Consider the following 26,648-nt stretch of genomic DNA (forward strand, 5'->3'; position numbering starts at 1 on the left):
CGGGATCAATTCCTGCCTTGGGTGACTGTGTAGAGATTGCACGTTCTCCCTGCGTGTGCATGGGTTTCCTCCGGGTGCTCTGGTTTCCTTCCACAGTCTAAAGATTTGGAGGTTAGGTGGGCTATGCTAAATTGCCCCTTAGTGTCACAAAGATGTGGAGGTTGTGTTGCCCTATTATGTATTTTCTTTTATTCCCTTTTCTTCCCATGTACTTAATGATCTGTTGAGCTGCTCGCAGAAAAATACTTTTCACTCGGTACACGTGACAATAAACAAATCCAATCCAATCCAGGTTAGGTGGGTTTACAGGGATAGGGCGGCGGAGTGTGCCTAGGTAGAGTGGTCTTTCAGAGAGTCAGTGCAGACTCTATGGCCTCCTTCTGCACTGTAGGAATTCTATGATAGAGCCAGTACAGACATGATTGGTAGAATGGCTCCTTATTGTGCTCGGAGATTCCATGGCCACAGTGGGCACAATACATGCAGTTTAGTAGATCAGTAGGAAATGGGGTCGGAAAGTGTTTATCTTTGCGCTCAATCATTCATGAAAACAGAAGGTAGAGTCTGTCATTTTTTTTGCTCCAATTCTTCATCACACGAGAGGAATTTTCACTTACTTTTACTTGATCAAAACAAACATTCAGAAAAAGCTGAGGGAAAACGCACAGGCCTTTGGTTGAAGTTCAGAGAATGGGTTTTATAGCAAAATATGGAAATTCTTTTAAGGGAAACTGAGGCAATCGGGGGTTGGGCAAGAGATTGAGAATAGATCAGGAAACTGCAGATGAGATGACATGTGATGCCTGAGGCCTATCAAATACCAAGTTCTGTTTGAAGAGGGACAGTTAATGAAGTAGCGTGCAGAGATAAAAGCCCAGGAGGAAATCAACAGGAAGTTATGCTGCTGTAGATAAAAAACACACAGTGAGAAAGTACTGAGTGGCACTAAACACATCTGCTTACCAGAAATAAAGAACACTATTGGCTAGATTTCTGAGGAAGACTATTTTGAGAGCATGTTGAATCTGAGGAACAGTTTTAGCGTTCTCTAAAAACACAGAGCTTCCATATTCAATTTTTAAAGTTGAACGTGAAAAATAGTTTCCAGTTCAATCTGGGATTAAAAGTATGGGCACAAAATCACAATCCTTTGATGGTTGAGGTAGCCCATTCGGCCCAGTGTAGTTCACTCACCCAGAAAATCTAACAGCTGTCTTACCACCCCGCCCACCCACTCACCAGCACACCATGCAGCGTTTAGTTGGTTCTTGCATAGGTGCGGAGAATTTCCCTCCACTGTTCTATCCAATTCCTATGCCGGTTACTTATTTGCAAATAACTCCACGATATCAATATGCCTTTCACTTATTCTGAAGAGTAAATCAAACATATATATGAAGTATGGAAAGTCATGGGGGGGGGGGGGGTTTGTAGGGAAATTGAATTAATAGAACCTGTAATGTCAAGAATGTTGGATTATGAAAGGACATTCTCTGTTTCTCAGAGTTTATCTCTCCATTTTGTGGATTCTATTTGCAGCCTCATATCGATTTCACAAGGGAGAACGTTTTTAAGATTCATGATACCATACTCCCGGCAATGTGGTTACAAACTGACAAGTTCACCATTCACCAGAAATCCGATTACCAGAGGAAGTGCTCGGTAACAAACAGCATCCCCATTTATTGCCGAGCAGCTTATCAAGAAAGCAACAGTTGCCACCCACGTAAACTGTGCAAAAGATCATTTTCAGTCGATTTGCAATCAAAGGTTGAACTGGGGAAAAGGGGGGTACACTATCACCACACTGCAGCACGGTAGCACACATGGCTAGCACTGTGGATTCACAGTGCCAGGGTCCCTGGCTCGATTCCCTGCTGGGTCACTGTCTGTGCGGAGCCTGCACGTTCTCTCGGTGTCTGTGTGGGTTTCCTCCGGGTGCTCCGGTTTCCTCCCACAGTCCTAAGACGTGCGGGTTAGGTGAATTGGCCATGCAAAATTACCCTTAGTATCCAAAAAAAAACATTAGGAGGGGTTATTGTGTTATGGGGATAGGGTGGAAAAGAGGGCTTAAGTGGTTCGGTGCAGACTCAGAATTGTATGTTATGGGGGGGGGTTATAACTTGACAAAACCTTCATTTGGAATAATTCTCAGATGTCAAGGTATTGAGACGAAAAGGCCAGTTCCTTGCATTTTCTTTTTTTTTTTTAATTTAGAGTACCCAATTCATTTTTTCCAATTAAGGGGCAATTTAGCGTGGCCAATCCACTTACCCTGCACATCTTTGGGTTGTGAGGGAAAAACCCACGCAAACACTGGGAGAATGTGCAAACTCCACACGGACAGTGACCCAGAGCCGGGATCGAACCAAGGACCTTGACGCCGTGAAACTGCAGGGCCAACCCACTGCGCCACCGTGCTGCCCGCGTTCCTTGCTTTTTCAAAAAGACTTATTCAGAATTCCGAAAAACGCCTTGGGAGTCAAAATTTTGATTCAGCTTAACCTGAGAGTTTATTAACATATGTGTCGAGAGCAATAATTTCACTGATTCTGAAGCGGGATAACGACCCCCTCCAGTATGGGTCTTACGATATATAGAGAAATACAGCACAGAACAGGCCCTTCGGCCCACGATGTTGCGCCAAACTTTTGTCCTAGGTTAATCATAGAATTTTGGACATTAGGACAATTTATCATGGCCAATCCACCCAACCTGCACATCTTTGGATCATACAGGCCGATCTCGCTCCTCAACGTGGAATCAAAGTTGTTGGCTAAGATACTGTCCAGGAGGGTGGAAGATGTGGTCCCACTGATTATCCATGAGGACCAAACGGGGTTTGTGAAGGGGAGGCAGCTGAATGTCAATGTGCGGCGGCTTCTTAATGTTATAATGATGTCGTCGGCGGATGGGGAGATAGTGGCATCGATGGATGCGGAGAAAGCCTTCAATAGAGTGGAGTGGAGCTACCTGTGGGAGGTGTTGAGGAGATTTGGGTTTGGTGAGGGATTTATTAGGTGGGTGAGGCTGTTGTATAGTGCCCCGGTAGCGAGCGTGGTGACGAATGGGAGGAGGTCGGAGGACTTTCGGCTGTCCCGGGGGACGAGGCAGGGGTGCCCACTGTCTCCCCTGCTCTTCGCGTTAGCGATTGAACCCGGAGTTTGGGGACTTTTCGGGCTATAAGCTCAACGTGGGGAAGAGTGAGCTGTTTGTGATACACGTGGGGGACCAGGAGAGGGAGATAGGGGAGCTCCCGTTGAAGAGGGCGGAGAGGAGCTTTAGATATCTTGGCATCCAGATAGCTAGGAGCTGGGGGTCCCTGCATAGGCTAAACTTTGCGAGGCTGGTGGAACAGATGGAGGAGGAGTTTAGGAGGTGGGATGCGCTGCCACTCTCCTTGGCGGGCAGGGTCCAGTCGGTTAAGATTACGGTGCTCCTGAGGTTTTTGTTTCCCTTCCAGTGTCTCCCCATCTTGATTCCGAAGGCTTTCTTTAGGAGGGTTAATAAGAGTATTCTGGGGTTTGTGTGGGCGCGGAAGACCCCGAGAGTGAGGAGGTTATTCCTGGAGCGAGGCAGGGCAGTAGGTGGTTTGGCGTTTCCCAACCTGTGTGGGTACTACTGGGCTGCGAATGTGGCAATGATTCGTAGGTGGGTGATGGAGGGGGAGGGTGCCGCATGGAAGAGGTTGGAGGTGGCGTCCTGTGGGGGCACGAGTTTGGAGGCACTGGTGACGGCCCCGCTCCCACTTCCCCAGGCAAGGTATTCTACGAGTCTAGTAGTGGTGGCTTCCCTCAAAATTTGGGGGCAGTGGAGGCGGCATAGGGGGGAAGTGAAGGCCTCAGTTTGGGCCCCGATATGGGGCAACCACCGGTTTGCACCAGGGAGAATAGATGGTGAGTTTTTGAGTTGGCATAGGGCAGGCATCAGGCGGATGGGGAACCTTTTCCTCGACGGGAAGTTTCCGACCTTAGAGGAGTTGGAGGGGAAGTGGGGTCTCCCCCGGGAATACTTTCAGGTATATGCAGATTAGGGCGTTTGTTAAGAGGCAGGTGGCGGAGTTTCCGCTATTGCCGCCAAGGGAGGTGCAGGATAGGGTGCTCTCGCGGACGTGGGTCGGTGAGGGGAGGATCTCGGCAATTTATCAGGTGATGCAGGAGGGGGAGGAGGCCTCGGTGGAGGAGCTGAAAGCGGAGTGGGAGGAGGAGCTAGGGGAGGAGATCGACGAGGGGACGTGGGCGGACGCCCTGGGGAGAGTGAATTTGTCCTCTTCTTGCGCACGGCTCAGCTTAATTCAGCTGAAGGTGCTGCATAGGGCGCACATGACTGGGGCCAGGCTGAGCCGGTTCTTTGGGGGTGAGGACAGGTGTGGGAGGTGTTCGGGAGGCCCAGCGAACTACACCCACATGTTCTGGGCTTGTCCGGCGTTGGAGGGGTTCTGGAAGGGGTTGGCGGGGAACTTGTCCAAGGTGGTCGGTTCCAGGGTGGAACCGGGCTGGGGGCTCGCTATCTTCGGGATAGCATCGGAGCCGGGAGTACAGGACGCGAGAGAGGCCGGTTTTCTGGCCTTTGCGTCTCTAGTAGCCCGGTGCAGGATTCTTTTACAGTGGAGGGACACAAAAACCCCGAGCCCGGATTCCTGGATTAACGACATGGCTGGGTTCATCAAACTGGAGAGGGTCAAGTTTGTCCTGAGGGGGTTGGTGCAAGGGTTCTTCCGGCAGTGGCAGCCTTTTCTTGATTTCCTGGTGGAGTGTTAGGGGGTGGTCAATCTCAGCAGCAACCTGGAGGTGGGGTGGAGGGTGGGGTGGAGGGTGGGGGGGGGGGGGGGGGGGAGAAGGGGGGTGGGGAACGGGGGGGTGGATTATGGGGCTGTTAAGGGGGTTTGTTTTTGAAACTATATGTTTGTTACTTTCTTTTTTGTTATTAATTTATTGCTTTGTATTGGGGGAGAGGGGCTTTTCTTTGTTTTTTCTCTGCCTTGTTTATTTTTTTATTGGGAGAAAATTTGTTGTTGAAAGTTTGAATAAAAATTATTTAAAAAAAAACATATGACACAACCTCATGGCGCCGAGGACCCAGGTTCGATCCCGGCCCTGGGTCTCTGTCCGTGTGGAGTTTGCATATTCTCCCTGTGTCTGTGTGGGTCTCACCCCCACAACCCTAAGATGTGTAGGGTAGGTGGATTTGCCATGCTAAATTAATAATAATAATCTTTATTGTCACAAGTAGGCTTACATTACCACTGCAATGAAGTTACTGTGAAAAGCCCCTGGTCACCACACTCCAACGCCTCTTCGGGTCACAGAGGGAGAATTCAGAATGTCCAATTCACCTAACAGCACGTCTTGTTGGAGGAAACCGGAACCACTCGGAGGAAACCCACGCAAAAAAAAGAATTGGGTACTCTATCTGACACTAAGCATCAAAACTAAGGATTGCATCATTAGGTGGGCTCTTTCCTTCACATCAGCAGCAATTTACAAAAACAAAAGTACCTGGATTGTTTTTGTCGTTGTTAGTGAATAACAATTGACGTTTTATGTAGTTTCTCACCAATTTTAGATCCTACTTTCCCTTCACTGCTCAGTCATGGCCTGGTCATGAGTGTAGGCCTCTATGGGCCAATTCTAAAGACTGCTTTGACTTTGGCTTTCACAAACTGTGCTTTGTTCCCCTTTACTTCCATTCTTTATCAAAGCAGCATTTTCCACCTGTCAGAGAATAAGTTTATATTTGAAAATCCACAGCAAGATATCATTTTACTGATCTTGGTTGACTGCTAACAACACACAAGATGCTGGACACCATCCTGGACAAAGCAACCCATTTGATCAGCATGCTATCTACCATCAGCACTCAGTGGTAGCTGTGTGCACCATACACAAGATGCAGCAGAGCAACTTGGAAAGGCCCCTTTGACAGCATCTTTCAAACCTGTAATCTCTACCACTGAGATGAACAAGGGCAGCAGATACCCTTGCAAGTACCCCCCAAGTCGGCCCAGACAAGATGGGCGAAAGGGTCTCCTTCTGCACTGTAGGTATTCTATGTTCTAAGTCATATACCATCCTGATTTGGTTGTTCCTTCATTGTTGCTGGGTCAAAATCCTGGTACTCCCTCCCTCGCCACTGTTTTCTGAAGGGCAATTAGGGATGGACAATAAGTGCTGACCTAACCAGTGACACCTACATCCCAAGAGTGAATACAATTAATAAAGGAATTGTTCCTGTATAAAGGCAATTTATTTTTCATTCTAATTGATGTGACTAGTTCGTATAACCAAATAGCACAAAATAAAATTATCAATTCCAGCTCTGCGCAAAAGGATCAAAAGGAGTAATTTCAATCTAAAGTCTAGTTTGTATGTTAATTTAGCAATTAAATAAAAGTTGCTCTTTTGACTGGGTTGCAGCTTTAAAACAGGAGTTTACAGCGTCTCTGTTGAAGTTAGTTAATTAAACAACTGGTTTAATCCAGTTTCTGAAGCTTTGAATTAGGAGCCATAAAAGGGCACCTTCAGCGCTGCCTTGTCTGCACTGAGTGCTGTCTTGTTGCATCAGAGTGTAGCTGGAGTTTGGTGAAACAGGGAAAGAGGGAGGAGCGGAGACAACCGGAGCTACGAGGGACACCTTTACTCAGGCTGAGGGCTTCATTTGAAAAACAATCAGGGAGACATTTCACAGGAACACGGTAAATTCATTGGCTGGTAAATAACCTATTTTAAATTATCTATTCTAAATTGCTTTCAGTAAAAGGTAAAAAGATAAATATTTTATAGATTTAAGAAAACTAAAAAACAAGTTGGAAATTTAAAAACTAATTAAATAAAATAGAGATGCAGGGCCAGGCGATGTGTTGTTCCTGCATGATGTGGGAGTTGATGGATCCCATGGTGGTTCCTAGTGAACACATCTGTATCAAGTGTTGGTTGCTTGAGGAACTTCAGCTCAGAGTTGATGAGCTGGAGTCTGAGCTTCGGACATTATGACACATCGGTTTTGGTCACCTTATTTGACGAGGGAGGTAGTTGAATGAGAGGAAGTTTAGACAAGGTTCACTAGATTGATTCCAGAGATGAGGGGTTTGAACAAACAAAGAACAATGAAAAGTACAGAACAGGAACAGGCCCTTCGGCCTCCCAAGCCTGCGCCGACCATTCTGCCCGTCTAAACTAAAATCTTCCACACTTCCGGCATCCGTATCCCTCTATTCCCATCCTATTCACGTATTTTTCAAGATGCCCCTTAAATGTCACTATCGTCCCTGCTTCCACCACCTCCTCCATCAGCGAGTTCCAGGCACCCACTACCCTCTGTGGAAAAAAAACTTACCTCGTACATCTCCTCTAAACCTTGCCCCTCGCACCTTAAACCTATGCCCCCGGGTAATTGACCCCTCTACCCTGGGAAAAAGTCTCTGACTATCCACTCTGTCTATGCCCCTTATAATTTTGTAGACCTCTATCAGGTTGCCCCTCAACCTCCGTCGTTCCAATGAGAACAAACCAAGTTTATTCAACCTCTCCTCATAGCTAATGCCCTCCATATCAGGCAACATCCTGGCAAATCACTTCTGCACCCTCTCTAATGCCTCCACACCCTTCTGGTAGTGTGGCAACCAGAATTGAACACTATACTCCAAGTGTGGCCTAACTAAGGTTCTATACAGCTGCAACATGACTTGACAATTTTTATACTCAATGCCCCGGTCAATGAAGGCAAACATGCTGTATGCATTCTTGACTACCTTCTCCACCTGTGTTGCCCCTTTCAGTGACCTGTGGACCTGTACACCAAGATCTCTGACTGTCAATACTCTTGAGGGTTCTACCATTCACTGTATATTTCCTACCTGTATTAGACCTTCCAAAATGCATTACCTCACATTTGTCCGGATTAAACTCCATCTGCCATCTCGCCGCCCAAGTCTCCAAACGATCTAAATCCTGCTGTATCCTCTGACAGTCCTCATCGCTATCCGCAATTCCACCAACCTTTGTGTCGTCTGCAAACTTACTAATGAGACCAGTTACATTTTCCTCCATATCATTTATATATACTACGAACAGCAAAGGTGCCAGCACTGATCCCTGCGGAACACCACTAGTCACAGCCCTCCAATCAGAAAAGCACCCTTCCATAGCTACTCTCTGTCTTCTATGACCTGGCCAGTTCTGTATCAATCTTGCCAGCTCACCTCTGATCCCGTGTGACTTAAACTTTTGTACCAGTCTGTGATGAGGGACCTTGTCAAAGGCCTTACTGAAGTCCATCTGTCTTGTCTTATAAAGAGAGTTTGAGCAATTTAGGCCTATACTTTCTCGAGGTTAGAAGAATCAGAGGAGGTCTAATTGACGTATATAAGATGATAAAAAGTATGGATAAAGAAGAAGTAGAGTGGATACTTTCTCTTGTGGGGCATCCTAGAACGAGAGGTCATAGTTTTGGGAAAATGGGTGGCAGATTTAAAACAGAGATGAGGAGGTATTATTTCTCTCAAAGGGTCGTGTATCTGTGGAATTCACTACCCCAGAGTGCGCAGAATGCCGGGACATTGAGTAAATTTAAGGAGACAAGACAGATTTTTAATTAGTAATGGGTTGAAGGGTTATGGAGAACGGGCAAGAAAGTGGAGTTGAGGCCGAGATGAGATCAGCCATGATCGTATTGACTGGCAGAGCAGGCTCGACTGGCTGAATTGCCGAATCCTGCACTTAGCTCTTATGTTCTCAAAACAAGATAACGTGGAGTGTCTAATTTAGAATTCCATATGTAACTCAACCATTTTTCCTGCTCTCTGTCCTTGATCTTTTATCTATATACCTATTCTAAACTATGAAGTTACTGGAAATTGGCTGTTTCATTCTGTCCCCCAGTCCCTCAAATTTAAATATCCCTATCAGATCACCTTGTAATCGCCACTGTTCTTTCCCCCCTCCCCCCCCCAATTACAGGCCATTTTAACGTGGCCAATCCACCTAACCTGCACATCTTTGGGTTGTGAGGGTGAGACCCACACAGACATGGAGAGAATGTGAAAACTCCACACAGACAGTGACCCAGGGCCGGGATCGAATCCTGGTCATTGGCGCTGTGAGGTATATCGCCACTGTTCTAACTAGACCAGCACTAACTTTTGTGTGTACATTTTCTGGTAAATCTGCACAATTATGGGTCTGGACTCCACACAGTACTCCAATTGCGATCCTATGAAGGTTTTACATACAGTTCACATGACATCATGACTAACCATATTTCCTGTCTAACAATGCAGTAATTCATCAGCTTTTTCAAAATTGCCCTTCCTATTCGAGTCATTGCTCCCAATGTCTTATAAGCGTGAACCCACAAATCTCTCTGCTCCTCCACATCACCAAGTCACCCAAATTCAAAGAGTGATTCCTTTTTTCTGCCTAAATACACCACTTCACATTACAGCAGAGCAGCCACATTTTGCTCATTTTAACCATCTTCTTGCCTTGCGGCTCCTTTAGTTTTCAGAATTATTTAAGAGCTTCCGGTTCTCCTATCATTTGAACACAGCTCCCTCCAGCCCCATATCCAATTCATTATACACGGTAAATAAAAGTGGACCCAGATCAGAGACCAGTGGGGCGCCACTGCCGATTCCGACCACACTGAGAAATTACACTTAACTTTTCCTCCCTGCAAAGCAGTTTGGAATCCTCCCCCTAATTCCACGCACTCCCATGTTCTCCGGCATAGTACCTATTTGGGCAGCACGGTAGCATGGTGGTTAGCATAAATGCTTCACAGCTCCAGGGTCCCAGGTTCGATTCCCGGCTGGGTCACTGTCTGTGCGGAGTCTGCACGTCCTCCCAGTGTGTGCGTGGGTTTCCTCCGGGTGCTCCGGTTTCCTCCCACAGTTCAAAGATGTGCGGGTTAGGTGGATTGGCCATGCTAAATTGCCCGTAATGTCCTAAAAAGTAAGGTTAAGGGGGGGGGGGGTTGTTGGGTTACGGGTATAGGGTGGATACGTGGGTTTGAGTAGGGTGATCATGGCTCAGCACAACATTGAGGGCCGAAGGGCCTGTTCTGTGCTGTACTGTTCTATGTTCTATGTAAAATCTTCCTGAAAGACCAAATACACCAGATGCACTGCATTACCCACACCTCCCAAATCTGTCATTGCCTTGAAAGTCTCCAACAGGATGTTTTATTAAAAAATGTATTTCATTACAAACATATATCAAAACAAGTTACAGCAAATAAACGCCCTGAGAAACATGCTTCCCAACAATCAACTATACAGTTTGTAGAACTTTCCCCCCCTTTTTCACTCCCCCTCGCCGAACAACACCTCAAACACGGTCATGAACACCCCCCATCTTTTCTCAAACCCCCCTGCTGAGCCCCTTAACTCATACTTTATCTTCTCCAACCTCAGGAAGTCATACAGGTCACCCAACCAAGCCGCCACCCCCGGTGGCAAAACCGATCACCACTCCAGCAAAATTTGCCGCCGTGCAATCAGAAAGGCGAAGGCCAAGACATCAGCCTTCCTCGTCTCCATGAGCTCCAGCTTCTCCGAAACCCAAATATTGCCACCACCTCCACTATCCTGGCTAGGACCGCGAACACTCCCGTCCCGAGTTTCCCAATTTTTTTGCGACCCCGGAACTTGTGCGCGTGATATGCTGGCCCCCGCCCACACATCTCACACTCATCTGCTACCCCCTGAAAGAACCCACTCATTCTCACCTGAGTCATACGTATCCTGTGTACAACTGTAAACTGTATGAGGCTCATTCTTGCACAAGAGGAGGTCCCGTTTACCCTACACAGTGCCTCACTCCATACTCCCCAATTGATCTTCATTACCAACTCCCCTTCCGCTTGACCTTCACCACCCGTTCGCATCCCTGCTCCCCCAGCCACTTGTATATATCCCCAATTCTTCCCTCCCCTTCCACATCCGGGAGCAGCAGTCTCTCCAACAGAGGGTGTCCCGACAACCTAGGGAACCCCTTACAGACCTTTCGTGCAGTCCCTAACCTGCGGATACCTGAACTTACTCCCCTCTCCAAACTGGCGAACTCTTCCTCCACAAAGAGATCCTGCACCTTAACCAACCCCATTTCCCTCCACCTCCTGTATCCACTATCCATCCCCCCCGGCTCAAACCCATGGTTCTCGCACAGCGGCGTTAAGAGAGACATCCCTTCCACCCTAAAATGCCTCCTAAACTGATTCCAAATCTTCACCATGGGTTGCACCACCGGGCTCCCTGAATACCTACTCGGCACAATTGGCAACACTGCTATAACCATGGACCTTAAGCTGCACCCCTACACGATTCCTCCTCCATCCTAACCCATTCTACCCCTTCTCCTTCCCACCATCGCCGCACCTTTTCCACATTCACCGCCCAGTAATAATGAAGCAGGTTCAACACCCCCCCTCCACCCCCCCAACCCGGCTGCCTCTGCAGCAGGGTCCTACCGATCCTTGGCATCTTCCCCGCCCATACAAAGCCCAAAATAATCGTGTCCAATTTCCGAAAAAAGGCCTTTGGTATAAAAATCGGGAGAGCCTGAAAAATAAACAACATCGTGGCAGAATATTCATTTTAACCACTTGGACCTTCCCCGCCAAAGTCAACTATAGTGTATTCCACCTCCTAAGATCCCCCCACCCCCGGCTTCCTCCACCACCTTTTTTATGGAGCCCCGTCTATTCCCTTGCTACCTGAATCCCCAAGTACCTAAACCCGTCCCTCGCTACCGTAAATTGCATCCCCCCCTAAATTAGCCCGCTGTCCCAGCTCATTCACTGGGAAAACCTCGCTTTTACCGACATTCAGTTTACACCCCGAGCTCCAACAGGACGTTAAGCACAATCTAACTTTCTGAATTTAGATTGGCTGATTTTAAATCATCTTATTTGTCCATAAATGTTTAGCAATTTCCTATTAAAAGATACCAGAACTCGCTGCCTGCCCACATTGCCCAGCACTCGCTGCCTGCCCACATTGCCCAGCACTCGCTGCCTGCCCCCATTGCCCAGCACTCGCTGCCTGCCCACATTGCCCAGCACTCGCTGCCTGCCCACATTGCCCAGCACTCGCTGCCTGCCCACATTGCCCAGCACTCGCTGCCTGCCCACATTGCCCAGCACTCGCTGCCTGCCCACATTGCCCAGCACTCGCTGCCTGCCCACATTGCCCAGCACTCGCTGCCTGCCCACATTGCCCAGCACTCGCTGCCTGCCCACATTGCCCAGCACTCGCTGCCTGCCCACATTGCCCAGCACTCGCTGCCTGCCCACATTGCCCAGCACTCGCTGCCTGCCCACATTGCCCAGCACTCGCTGCCTGCCCACATTGCCCAGCACTCGCTGCCTGCCCACATTGCCCAGCACTCGCTGCCTGCCCACATTGCCCAGCACTCGCTGCCTGCCCACATTGCGCTAGTCTTCCTACCATGGGGAAATGTATCTGAAAATAACTCTAGGAAATCCTTCGATTCAGGATCCACAGTAACTGCTGATATACCTGTATTCAAATACTGGGGCAGGCAAGGGGAGCTTCTACTGATTCTAGTCAGCATTCTTGAAGTTAGTAATGCTGCCTTTCATGTACCTATCCGCTGAGATAATTGAGTACAATGTTCGTATCTCCTGAGATAATTGTTTTCGTATGCATGTCTGTTTATCAGTGTATTACAAATTCTGGATGTGATTTGTAACACAAGAGAGTTGAAAATGGACATTTTTTTAAATGGCATGTCTCAGAAGCGGCACTTTCATATCTGAAAGCTATTACCTTGGCTGATGTTCCAGTGTAGTACTGAGGGAGAGCTGTACTGTCAGAGTAGCTGTCTCTCAGATGCAAAGTTCAAGCACCTTCCAAACCCGTCACCTCAGCCATGTTGGAAAAGGGCAGCAGATACCTGGGAACACCACAACCTGCAAGATCCCCCCCCACCGACCATCCTGACTTCGAAATATATCGCCGTTCCCTCAATGTCGCTGGGTCTAAATCTTGGAACTCCATTCCTAACAGCACTGTGGGTGTACCTACCGTTCACCACCGTCTTCTCAAGGGTAATTAGGGATGGGGAACAGATGCTGGCCTAGCCTGTGACACGCACATTCCATGCAAGAAACAATTTAAATAAAAGAGGCTCTTATTTTCAATGATTGTAGCTTATTTAAAATTGCGACAGTTGGTGAATGGGTATCAGGACAAAGTTAATGATAGTTAAAACCTGAGCATTGAAACCATCTGTGACTCACAGGGATGAGCTGAGTTTTTAGCGATTTAGCGATGCTGTGAGTAATTCTAATATCAACATTGCCTAAACGAGATGAGGGAGAAGGTCTTCTTGATTTAACTCCTAACCGGTGACACAGCAACATGAATACCTGGGGAATAAAGATTATAAATGAAGCCATCGGCTTTCACCACCTGGAGTAGTGCTGGAAAGTGACCAGCGAGATCGGATAAAGACAAGGTCCAGGATTTACCTCAAGCTTAATTAGCTCAAAAACCCTCATCACCTAACCAGAAAAGTGCACCTCAGGGAGAGTTAGTGGAGAAAGTTAGGGCAATAAATGTCCAGCCGTGTGCAAGATAACAGGAGGGGAGCCCAGCAATCCACTCAGGTGGAAATTTGATAGGATCCAACATGCATTGCCTTGAAGCAGATTCAATTATAACTTTCAAAAGGGTTTTGGATACATACTTCAAAAGGATTGCGGGGCTTTGCAGGGGAAAGAGTCAGGCAGTGGAACAGCTTTAGTAGAAAGAGGTTCGATAAACAGAATGGCCTTCCGCTGTACCCGATTGGTGCAGCTCCATCCAATGATTTGCAGCGTTAATGTCAGCAAGTGAGATTTAAAATCACAGCAGTATGGAATGTAAGGTCTACAGAGAGCCAGACCTGATGGACCCATTGATATGCAGTTAAGGGCGATATTTTAAAATAAGGACAGTGTTACAGATGCCCAAGTACCATAAGTGAGAGGAAGAAGCAACTCAGATTTTCAAAGCTCACAGTATCTCTTAATTTATTCATTGTGAAATAAAAGTGATGGCTTATATGGAACCCCCAGTGACTATGGCGGGCTGTGTTCTGGTATTAACATTTGTCAAGTCTTATTTCCCCCCAGAAGTTTTATAACGGAATGTTTCAATGTTGATTCATTTTTTTTAAAACACAGCCAATGAAATAGTGTGCCAGGGAATATTTTTAATATTGTTGAAATTTTGATGCCACAGAGGGTTTTTCTTTTGTTCCTTTTTTTGGTAGGAGTAAATCTTGCTACTGTGGACTTTCTCTGGACAATAATTTTACAAAGAATTGAGATTTCAGCAGGTCACACTTGAGCAGGAGAGCCCTTGGTTTGCTATCTGCCCAGTGCAGAGTCTGCTGATCTCAGTCACAGGGCATTCCAATATGGAGGCAAGGTCAAGGTCAGCCAGGGCTATGCCTTCATGGACTGGACTCACTCACCAATGATGGCTGCTTGAGCAAGGTGTTCACAGAGACGGCACCCAACAAAGGTTGCCACCAAGCTGGAGCCAGGCTATTTAGGAGCAAAATCAGGAAACTTTTTTTTCCCCTCACACAAAAAGGGAAGTGGAAGCCTGGAGTTCTTGCCCCCTGAAAGGTTGTGAGGCCAACTGAAATCAATAGATTTCAGTTGGGTACAGGTATCAAGTGACATGGAACAGAGAGTTGAGGTAGAGGCCAGTCATAATCTAATGTAGTGGCAGTGGGATCAGTGAGCTGAATGGATTCCTTCAATTCCTGCCTTTGGGGAAGATCAGTCGGTAATTCATCGTAGCCAATGATTTAATGGCAGTCTCGTAATTTTAACATCCCAGAATCCAAATGTGAGAGGGCCAATGGTTAAATAGAGATATTGTAGCTTTGAATCTGAATGATTGAAGTAGAAATTCACAGACAGAATTTTAAACCAAGCTTGAGGGGAAAATACTTTTATTTTAGGTAAGCAACACATGCAAAGTGATAACAAAGGTTACAGCATCAAGGTTTCAATAAATATCTTTCTTTTAAAAAAAAACTTTTTGTTTAATTTAAGTTTTGTTAGAAAAATAGCACTGCTATGAGGAGACATCATTGGCAACACTTTGTAATGTTTCACATGCACATCAGCAGCATAGCCCAGAACCCACACATGATACTGAGGAGAGTCGGGGGGGGGGGGGGGGGGGGGAAGCAAAAGTGAGGGGAAAGAGAGAAAAAGGGGAAGGATGGAGACAGGAAGATAAGGGGAAGAGAAAAGGAAAGAGATTGGGGGATGGGGGGGGGGGATAGACTAAGGGGCAGAGACATTCTAGCAGAGGGCAAATATATTTGGACTTATAAACAAACAAAATATACTTGTATTTGTATCAAGTGATGTGCTGCAAGGCGTAGTCTCATCTTAAATCTACTTAAAACATTCACAGAGGAGAGGTTGAACAGGTTCACTGTGCTAAACCATGGCACAGTTTGTCTTACATTCTTTAAAACTTATTCAGAACATTTCTCCCAGTTGAGTAAGATCGAATGATCCAGCCCAGAGATGTTTCCAGGAACTCTGTGTGCTCTTACTGCTGATCTATTCAGGGGAGTGTGTTTGAACAGAAACAGAACAGCTCTCCTGCCCTGGTGTAGTTTGTTCCCTGGACCGAGCTCATTTTCTCAACCTTGTCCCCGCTGCCCCCCCCCCCCCCCCCACCCCACAAACCACAGCCCGCACCGTCCCTAATAATCGGTGCTATTCCCAAATGTAGCCCGAAGCTCAGCTGTCACATCTTCAAAAGGATTCTTCTAAAGACCAGAGTGAAGACCACACACCACTCTCGCAGGAAAGGGGGTAAGTAATTGCTGAGCTGACAATCAGAAACTTGGTCACCATTACGGAGTAGATGGTTCCCAAGCCTCAGAATCTCCTTGAGCATTTGTGAGTCGGCACAGAGGAGGCTGGAACACAATTCACCAAGGAAACAAAATCCAGGCACAGGCACTGGTCAAAACGGGGATTGTAACCTGGCTGTACTAACCGGGAGATCCAGGGCTGGGCTGCCCTAATGCTGTGGGTAAGACAACATGACACATATGGACTAAAAAATCTATAACTGCAGCCTTATTCCACATGACACATCTCCCTGCTTTACTCCGCTCAAGACATAATGTTGCTCTGTGTTATCTTGCTGGAATGTTCAGGGAAAACTGCAAATAAAATCACTCTGGAATCCACACCTTTATCTGCCCATTTCCACTCTGCAAGGGGCACACTTCCCTGGTCTCCCCTTGATGCTCCTTTGTGACTTGCTACAAGAACGTTAGCCCATTCATCCGGGCACAACCCACATATCACCCATCCACTGCACTGTCTGATACATCGCACTAGCACTCGGACCCCAAAACACCATGGAGCTTTAGGCCTTCCCTTTGATAGTTCATATGCAGAACGGCTTCCGAGGCAGAAAGTCCCCAGTGATGAAATAAATCCCTAATATTGATTGGGAACATGCTTTGCTCAACAATACCTTCACACAGACAGTCTCATCACTGCTAAGAATTAGATCTTGTACCCCATGTTAAGTGCTATCCATAGGCACTGCAGCGGACTGCCCATGAGCTGTCTTTTGGTCTTAAATTTGTAAAATTGTATTTTTCTAATGCTCAGGGAGGTAATTAATAATCCAAATGAAATTCCCTTTGAACCGTTGTTTCCTGAGCACAAAACCAAAACATCTGTGCAATTGGCTGCAGGGATGTGGCTGAGGGTTTCTGGAAACATCCGAGGGGGAGGGGACCACAGAAAAGGGCAAAGTGCAGGAAGGACAGTACCTGCATTTCAGACAACTTATATCTAGAACGGCACACAGTCGGCCAGGCGATTTTGAAGAGACATTAAAATGACCTCTTCTCACAATTAGATCAGGGGATAGGCCCCACACGTGAACTTTTCATCTTTAAAACATTGCCCACAATTCTTACAGCTTCAAGTTCTTCAATCCATCAACTGGATCTCATTTGACAATTTTTAAATAAGATTCTGAATTAAACAACAGCTGCCTATTAGTTAATACAGAGTCACAATTGACCACTGACTCACTTCAGGATTAGCTCATTATTTGTTAATATTTCACCAATAAGAAAATTAAAATGAGGAGTTCGCCAGTACTGATGCGAGTAACACGACTCTGGCACCAATGGAGTGTCCAAACTAACCGCTATTTCCACATAAAAGTAACCGTGGTCTCACACTAAACACACACATCCTCTCACCAATTATATAAATAGGAAGGGGGTCAAAAATAACCATCGGACAGCCTCAAGAGTGACTTCCATATTTCATTCATTCATTTTTTCATTCATTCATCACAAGGAATTCAGGAACCCTTCATTTTTTCCTGCTGATTCCTACATCAGGCGGGCCAAATTTTAATACTTTGTTTAAAGGTTATCAAAATACGTTCATTCCGACAGCGCAGCTCCAATTCATGGCCTGTGCTAGTACAGGCACTGGGCAATTTTCCATTGTGGATATTTGCTATTCCTTTATGGCTTAGGCCAGTACCGAACTGTCTTGGGACAAGGAAACCCCCCTCCAGTAATGAACTATCTCGATTCAGTCACCATGACTCTTCCTGAAATGGTGTCGGTAAGAATGGGATTCTATTTTTTTTTAAATTTAGGGTACCCAAAGGGGCAAATGTGCAGGGTGCACATCTTTGGGTTGTGTGGGCGAAACCCATGCAGACACGGGGAGAATGTGCAAACTCCACACGGACAGTGACCCGTGGCCGGGATAGAACCCGGGTCCTCGTTGCCGTGAGGCAGCAGTGCTAACCTCTACGCTACCTTGCCGCCCAAGAATGGGATTGTAAGAGGTACTTATTATTCTCGAATAATGTGATGATCGGAATGGGTGGTGTGGTGTCTGTAACAGATTACTATTCACCGAGTGTGGTAACTTTGTGGAAGGAATCTCAGGCCCAAGTCAGGATGGTTGGCAATGGCATTGCAACCGGGGGAGGGGACTCCAATTGGCTTTCAACAAAGAAAAAAAAATTACAGTGGAACAACCAGGCAGGGATCTCGCTACTATTGACATTCATATTCCACTGTGGACACAGTATGACAATGGATATCAACTGGCAAGAGGATTGTGATCGAACACAAAGCTCCTCTGACCAGGCAAGGGCTACAATCTGAAGTGAGAATTCAAAACTAAATGAATCATACTGAGGACTGACAAGGTGCTTGCAGCAGTTTCTACTGGAGGGGAATATCTCTTTATTCACTATTTCAGCGCACTCACACTTGCTGGCTAAAAGCGGAGTCAGATTGATCACTAGGGACTTGGGGGTCAAGAACAGAACATCTTCTCACAGGGTCTCAGTTACGTTCACAATCATTCAGTGAAGCCTCTCTCAGATTCAGCCAAGCCAGGAGCTTCTAGCCCTGCACCTGATTTCCAGTCACTACCCCTGTGAGCCACACCAACAGACTGCGTTTCACCTGACAGTTCATGGGCACAAACACGCCACAAAGGAGTTGTAAACCCCAAAATGTCAGTCTCACATACTGATACCTTCAAATAAAAGAGCTCCTCAATCATACAGAGCAATCTTGGGAAGGCAGAGCCACTCTGTATGTAATCTCACAGTCGGCCAATCCTGGCAATTCACTCATGCCTGCCACTTCTGGTGCTGGGTAAATCATACACGGGCTACGGCAGATGAGATGGTGGCTGTGAGCAGGGCAGGCTGTGTTGGTGGAGGAGGAGCCGGTATTCATTTCAGGACAGACAAAGTGATGATGTGAACAGAACTCCCACCTCCCCTCACCCATGAAAACATTACATGGGTGGCGCAGAATTTGCCACCCGCATTCAGAAGATCTATTCGCCAGTGTCTGATCTTGTGCGGCGCGTATGGTGCAATGCACAACTCAAATAAAGGGTAAGTATGACTGTTTTGCATTGTGTCACGGTGGGAAGGGGGATGACCACCACTCCGATACAATACTGTACCTCAGGGGCGACAGCTCTACCTCCAGACTGGAATGTGCAGGTCGGCACACTGGGGCCTTGTGCACTATGTACACAGCATTATCAAAGCAGTAACTCGACTGTGATGAGAATTTTGTTATCGCAATAGATAGGGGCAGGAACTGTGATTAAAGCTATTCACCACTTGACATTTTATCGATTAATATTCCTCGACTATGACAATTTAACCCATTGTTCATCAAGGACATATTAACCTCTAAAATAAATGGTCATCATGATTTATGAAGTCGGATTTTTATTGCTGATTCCATTGATTTGTTTTCTTTCCGAATCAATGGTTCACTCCCAGATAAAACAAACGATTGCGATGTAATTTAATGAAAAACACATCCCTCAATTTGCACTGATTGTCTGGCAGCATTGGGGTTTGCCGCGATACCTGTAAGGAATAATTCAGATTCCGTTCCTTCAGGAACCTAGTTTATTGCTGCACTGGGTTAGATGGTTAATCACAGCAACCAGCAATGAGTCGACTGGTTAACCATCTTACTCTGAACCTCTTGGGGCTTCAAGCATTCTGTTTTGCTGCTAGAAGCACCAACAGGGTCATTCTCTCCCATTGGCGGCTAATTTCTGGACGTTTTGAGTCTGATTTGAAAAGGGGAGAGAGGATTGCATTGACTCATTGCACTGAGCTATTCAGGATCTCTACAAATGAAAGAAACACAACCACGAAATAGCAGCCCTGCAGCTAATCCCAGGCCTGGAAATCACCATGAATGCCCCCTCCTCCTGGCAACACAGTCCCACAGATATAAGCGCATTCAATAGGACCCAAGGCAATCCCTTTTAGGACAGACAGAGAGTATAATCAAATCCCACGAGAAAAAAAAAGCAAGCTGGCATCAAGAAACCAGTTCCTTCTGGTCAGTGCTGCAGCAGGTCCTTGTAGGTTAGAGCAGACAGTAAAGCCAGCAAATGAGAGGGGCAGAGACTAAGACAAAGAGCCAGGAAATGTCCCCAAAGCATGCTGGAAGCCCACTTTTGGTCTGACAAACTGCAACAGGGTCTTTACCCTCTATGTAGTTACGGGATATGTATTTGAGCGTTTCGTCCAGCAAGATGACGGGCAGGGAAATCTTCAGCACTACCACCCACTGTGGCCAGTTCAAAGCGGTCACCTGGAATACCAGCTGTTGAGTGAGAAAGAGAACAGAGTCACAAGCTTAATCACAGAAACACAATTGCCAGAACCCATACATTTGTTCTGATTTGGTTTGAAGTTTTGTCATTTATTGGCAACAATGCTGCCCAGTGCTTTGCTTCCTTGGTTATTGAATAAGGATGTTTGCTCAGTAAATATATATGTGGATATACCTGTATTTTATAAAAGTGTTTTCTATGAACATCCCATGGCTAAAATAGGGCAGCACAGCAACACCTGTAGCCCTCTTGTGATTTTTATTGGGTGGCAGTGGTCCATGATACACTAAAATTCTCACGTCCGCAAATAATTCCCATCAACTATTTCCAGTGTAAATTCCCATGTCCAAATTCATCAATGGACAGGTGGAATTCTCCGCCGGCAGGATTCTCCGTTTTGCCAGCGCCCGGGGGTTTCCCGATGGCGTGGGGCTGCCCTACAATGAGAAACCCCATTGACCGGGCGGCGTAACGGAGAATCCCGCCGGCGGGTCGGGGCCGAAATGTGGCGTGGCGGGGCAGAGAATCCAGCCCCCTATGTAAATGCTTCACCTTTCACCAGTGAAGCTGGTACAGCGCCCTTACTGGCAGCAGTGTGTAATTACAATGTGACACGTTTACATTGGCAATTTCCGTTACAACTGCAGATACAAGAATTTACAAGAGGAATATAAAATTAAACATTGAAGGCACAACTTAAAAGTGATTCCGAATTAAGTGTTTGCATACTCAAAATTAATGCAGCACGGTAGCATTGTGGATAGCACAATCGCTTCACAGCTCCAGGGGTCCCAGGTTCGATTCCGGCTTGGGTCACTGTCTGTGCGGAGTCTGCACATCCTCCCCGTGTGTGCGTGGGTTTCCTCCCACAGTCCAAAGATGTGCAGGTTAGGTGGATTGGCCATGCTAAATTGCCTATTGTGTCCAAAATTGCCCTTAGTGTTGGGTGGGGTTACTGGGTTATGGGGATGGGGTGGTGGTGTTGACCTTGGGTAGGGCGCTCTTTCCAAGAGCCGATGCAGACTCCATGGGCCAAATGGCCTCCTTCTGCACTGTAAAATCTATGAAAAATAAAACTGAAAAAAAAAATGTAAAATCTGAAAATGTTATTTGTTGAAAAAGGAAGAACTTGTACAAGCAGCTGGAATCAAGGGATTCTATGGAGGTGTACAGGGGATACAGGAGAGTGCTCAAGAAGGAAATACCCAACCCTGGGTCACTGTCTGTGTGGGGTTTGCACATTCTCCCCTTGTCTGCGTGGGCTTCACCCCCACAACCCAAAGCTGTGCAGGATAGGTGGGTTAAATTGGCCCTTAATTGGAAAAAAATAATTGGGTACTGTAAATTTATTTTTAAAGAAAAGGAAATTAGGAGGAAAATAAGGAGGCATGAGGTAGCTATGGCTGGGAGGATTACGGTGAATCCAAAGAGATTCTTTAAGTATATTAAAGAAAAAGAATAACTACAGAGAGGATTGGATACCTCAAGGACCAAAGTGGACACATGTGTGGAACCGCAGGAGATGGGCGAGGTTCTCAAATGAATATTTCTCCTTGTGTTTACCATGAAGAAAGGCATGAAGACTTGGAACCTGGGAAGGTTAGTGGCGACATATGGGGACAGTTCGCATTACAGTAGAGGTGGTGATGGACCTATTAAAATGTATGAAGGTGGATAAATCTCCTGGCCTTGACCAGGTATATCCAAGAATACTGTGTGAGGCTAGTGAAGAAATTGCGGGAGCCCTGGCTGAGATATTTGCATCACCAGTAGCAATGGGTGAGGTACCAGAAGACTGGAGGGTAGGAAATGATGTGCCCTTATTTAAGAAAGACTGCAAAGATAAACCTGAGAATTATAGACCGGTAAGCCTAACATCTATGGAGACTAAGTTACTAGAGAGGATTCTGATGGATAAGAGATATAGGCATTTGGAAAGGCAGGGTTTGATTAGGAGTAGTCAGCACGGCTTTGTGCATGGGAGATCATGCCGTACAAATTTGTTAGAGTTCTTTGATGAAGTGACCAGGAAGATTGATGAGAGCAGGACAGTAGACACAGTCTATGTAGACTTCAATAAGGTCTCTGATAAAGGTCCACATGGGTGGCTGCTCTGGAAGGTTAGATCGCATGGAGTCCAGGGAGAACTGACAAATTGGATATACAATTGGCTTGATGGTAGGAAGCAGATGGTAATGGTGGAAGGATGCTTGTCGGACTGGAGGCCTGTGACTAGTGGTGTGCCTCAGGGGTCAGTGCTGGGCCCATTGTTGTTTGTTATTATATTAATGATTTAGATGAGAATGTACAAGGCATGATCAGTAAATTTGCAGATGACACTAAAATGTGGTATTGTAGACAGCGAGGAAGGTTATCAAAAATTGCAGCATGATCTCGATCAGCTGGGGAAGTGGGACGAGAAATGGCAAATGGAGTTCGATACAGATAAGTGTGAGGTGTTGCATTTTGGAACATAAAATCAAGGTAGGACTTTCATGGTGAATGGTAGAACCTCAGGGAGTATCGTGGAACAGAGGGACCTTGGAGTTCAGGTACACGGTTCTCTAAAGGTGGAGTTACAGGTAGATAGGGCAGTAAAGAAGGCTATGGCCATGCTGACTTTCATCAGTCAGGGCATTGAGTATAGAAGTTGGAAATTATGTTGCAATTGTACAGGACGTTAGCAAGGCCACACCTGGAGTATTGTGTTCAATTTTGGTCGTCTTGCTGTAGGAAAGATGTTAGTAAACTGGAGAGAGTGCAGAAGAGATTTACAGGGATGTTGCTAGGACTCGAGGGATGAGTTATTGGGAGAGATTGAACAGGCTAGGACTTTCTTCTTTGGAGGGTAGGGAGACTGAGGGGTGATCTTTTTGAGGTGTATAAGATCATGAGAGGCATGGATGGGTGAATGCACTCAGTCTTTTCCCAGGGTAGGGGAATCGAGAACTAGAGGGCATAGGTTTAAGTTAAGAGGGGATAAAAATAATGGGAACCTGAGGAGCAACGTTTTTACACAGAGGATGGGACGTATGTGGAATGAGCTGCCGGAGGAAGTGGTTGAGGCAGGGACATTGACAACATTTGAAAGGCATTTGGACAGATACATGGATAGGAAAGGTTTAGAGGGATATGGGCCAAATGCAGGACAATGGGGTTAGTTTTTTGGTTGGCATTGGGCTGAAGGGCCTGTCTCTGTGCCATAGATTCCATGAACTATCACAGCTTTAAGAAACTCCTTGTTTAAAGGTGGCATGGTGGCACAGTGGTTAGCACTGCTGCATCACGGCACCAATGACCCGGGTTTGATCTGTGCACACTGTTACAATTATCCCCAATTTCTAACCCAGGCTCATCGTTTATTGATTTTTCCAAGCACAGAACCGTGGATGATGAGCTATAGGGTCCCTACAGTGCAGATGGAGGCCATTCAGCCCATCAGGTCTACACCGATCTTCCGACCCTCCAAAAGAGCACCTTTGGACGCTAGAGGACAATTTAGCATGGCCAATCCACCTAATCTGCACACCAATGGACTGCGGGAGGAAACGGAGCACCCGGAAGAAACCCACGCGGACACGAGGAGAACGTGTAAATTCCACACAGGCAGTCACCCCAGGTGTCGAACCTGGCTCCCTGTCGCTGTGAGGCAGCAGCGCTAACCACTGTGCCGCCGCGCCATCCCTTATTTGAGCATCCCCATTCTGTGACGCCTGCAGTGACACACATCCAGCCCTAGATGGGGCTTCTGGTTTCAAGATGGCAGAAATAGAGCAACACAACATGGCCTTGGTCTTAGACAATCGTCATTTGGACTATCTCGAGCTTCTCAATTCTCTCTGTTAGCGGCTCAAACCCAATTCAGTGTTCAAACTCACAGGCAATGGCTCCACATAGAGAATCAGGAAATGCAATGACATGGATATGCAGATTGTCCCCAGCAGCCAGACATTCACCCATGGAGGCATTCTCAACAAGGACTGGTTTTCCGACAGGCTGCAGGAAAAAACAGATGAAGAGTTGGTGAAGCTTAAAAATTAAAAAAGGAACAAAAGGGTTTAATTTTGAAGTAAGCAATGGACAGATTGACACGAGTGTGAACTCAGCCCATGCGCTGCCTCGATGATTTCCCATTAGATTCTCTGCTAGCATGTCCATCAGGCAACCAGCCACGGTTTTACATAACGTCTTTGGGTCATTATATTTATGTTAATGATGCGATTCGGAATACAACTTGTTACAGAAACGATAAGAAACTTTGTGTTGCCATTTAATATCCAATTCAGTAGCCGAGCACAGTTATTTACCATTCAGGCTCCATTAGGTGCAGTACAGTTTGACAATTTCAACTAATGTTCACAGAAAAATGTTAAACACATTTGAGAAAGAGGAGTGGCTAGGAAGGACTTCAGCTTCATCTATTAATTTGAAGTTCACAACTTGTTCACGAGGGTCTATGAGGGCAGAGCCAGCGAGGGTCTATGAGGGGCTGGATTAGCGAGAGGCTATGAGGGGCTGGATTAGCGAGAGGCTATAAAGGTCTGGATTAGCGAGAGGCTATGAGGGGCTGGATTCGCAAGGGGCTACGAGGGGCTGGATTAGCGAGGGTCTATGAGGGGCTGGATTAGCGAGGGTCTATGAGGGGCTGGATTAGCGAGGGTCTATGCGGGGCTGGATTAGCGATGGTCTCCGAGGGTCTGGATTAGCGAGGGTCTATGAGGGGCTGGATTAGCGAGGGTCTATGTGGGGCTGGATTAGCGAGAGGCTATGAGAGGTTGGATTAGCGAGGGTCTATGTGGGGCTGGATTAGTGAGGGTCTATGAGGGGCTGGATTAGCGAGAGGCTATGAGGGGCTGGGTTGGCGAGGGTCTATGAGGGGCTGGATTAGCGAGAGGCTATGAGGGGCTGGGTTGGCGAGGGTCTATGAGAGGTTGGATTAGCGAGGGTCTATGAGAGGCTGGATTAGCGAGAGGCTATGAGGACAGAGCAATCAAGGGTCTATGAGGGGCTGGATTAGCGAGGGGCTATGAGGGGCTGGATTAGTGAGGGGCTATGAGGGCAGAGCCATCACGGGTCTATGAGAGGCTGGATTAGCGAGAGGCTATGAGGGGCTGGATTAGCGAGAGGCTATGAGGGGCTGGATTAGCGAGAGGCTATGAGGGGCTAGATTAGTGAGGGGCTACAAGAGGCTGGAATAGCGAAGATCCATGAGGGACTAGATTAGCGAGGGTCTATGAGGGGCTAGATTAGCGAGAGGCCATGAGGGGCTAGATTAGCGAGAGGCCATGAGGGGCTAGATTAGCAAGGGGCTATGAGGGGCTAGATTAGTGAGGGTCTACAAGAGGCTGGAATAGCGAAGATCTATAACGGGCTAGATTAGCGAGGGTCTATGAGAGGCTGGATTAGCGAGAGGCTATGAGGGGCTGGATTAGCGAGAGGCTATGAGGGGCTAGATTAGTGAGGGGCTACAAGAGGCTGGAATAGCGAAGATCCATGAGGGACTAGATTAGCGAGGGTCTATGAGGGGCTAGATTAGCGAGAGGCCATGAGGGGCTAGATTAGCGAGAGGCCATGAGGGGCTAGATTAGCAAGGGGCTATGAGGGGCTAGATTAGTGAGGGTCTACAAGAGGCTGGAATAGCGAAGATCTATAACGGGCTAGATTAGCGAGGGTCTATGAGAGGCTGGATTAGCGAGAGGCTATAATGTCTGGATTAGCGAGAGGCTATGAGGGGCTGGATTAGCGAGAGGCTATGAGGGGCTGGATTAGCGAGGGCCTATGATGGGCTGGATTAGCGAGGGTCTATGAGGGGCTGGATTAGCGATGGTCTATGGGGGGCTGGATTAGTGAGAGTCTATCTGGGGCAGGATTAGCGAGAGTCTATAGGGGGCTGGATTAGCGAGGGTCTATGAGGGGCTGGATTAGTGAGGGTCTATGTGGGGCTGGATTAGCGAGAGTCTATAGGGGGCTGGATTAGCGAGGGTCTATGAGGGGCTGGATTAGTGAGGGTCTATGTGGGGCTGGATTAGCGAGAGTCTATAGGGGGCTGGATTAGCGAGGGTCAATGAGGGGCTGGATTAGCGATGGTCTATGGGGGGGCTGGATTAGCGAGGGTCTATGTGGGGCTGGATTAGCGAGGGTCTATAGGGGGCTGGATTAACGACGGTCTATGTGAGGCTGGATTAGCGAAGGTCTATGGGGGGCTGGATTAGCGAGGGTCTATGAGGGGCTGGATTAGGGAGGGTCTATGGGGGGCTGGACTAGCCAGGGCCTATGACGGGCTGGACTAGCTAGGGTCTATAAGCGGCTGGATTAGTGTGGGTCAGTGAAGGGCTAGGTTGTTGAGGGTCTATGAGGAGCAAATTAGTGAGAGTCTGTGACAGGCTGGATTAGCAAGGGTCTATGAGAGGCTGGATTAGCGAGGGGCTATGAGGGGCTGGATT

At 47.1% G+C, this 26,648-nt stretch overlaps 1 protein-coding gene across 2 annotated transcripts in view; it reads right to left on the reverse strand.

Annotated features, from left to right (window-relative positions):
• The window catches only part of atp2a3 (ATPase sarcoplasmic/endoplasmic reticulum Ca2+ transporting 3), a 310,265-nt gene that overhangs the window by 12,960 nt on the left and 270,657 nt on the right, over positions 1-26,648 (reverse strand). The window contains exons 19-20 of one of the 2 annotated variants that reach the window (XM_038813618.1): positions 24,084-24,201; positions 20,078-20,195 (exon numbers count right to left, since the gene is read on the reverse strand). In XM_038813618.1, the coding sequence (XP_038669546.1) occupies positions 20,078-20,195; positions 24,084-24,201 (236 nt within the window). Of the gene's footprint in view, positions 1-14,952; positions 20,196-24,083; positions 24,202-26,648 lie in introns of those variants that run through there. The other variant, XM_038813617.1, reaches the window with a different exon arrangement.

Source organism: Scyliorhinus canicula, chromosome 12 (genome assembly GCF_902713615.1).
Source record: "Scyliorhinus canicula chromosome 12, sScyCan1.1, whole genome shotgun sequence".
NCBI lineage: Eukaryota > Metazoa > Chordata > Chondrichthyes > Carcharhiniformes > Scyliorhinidae > Scyliorhinus > Scyliorhinus canicula.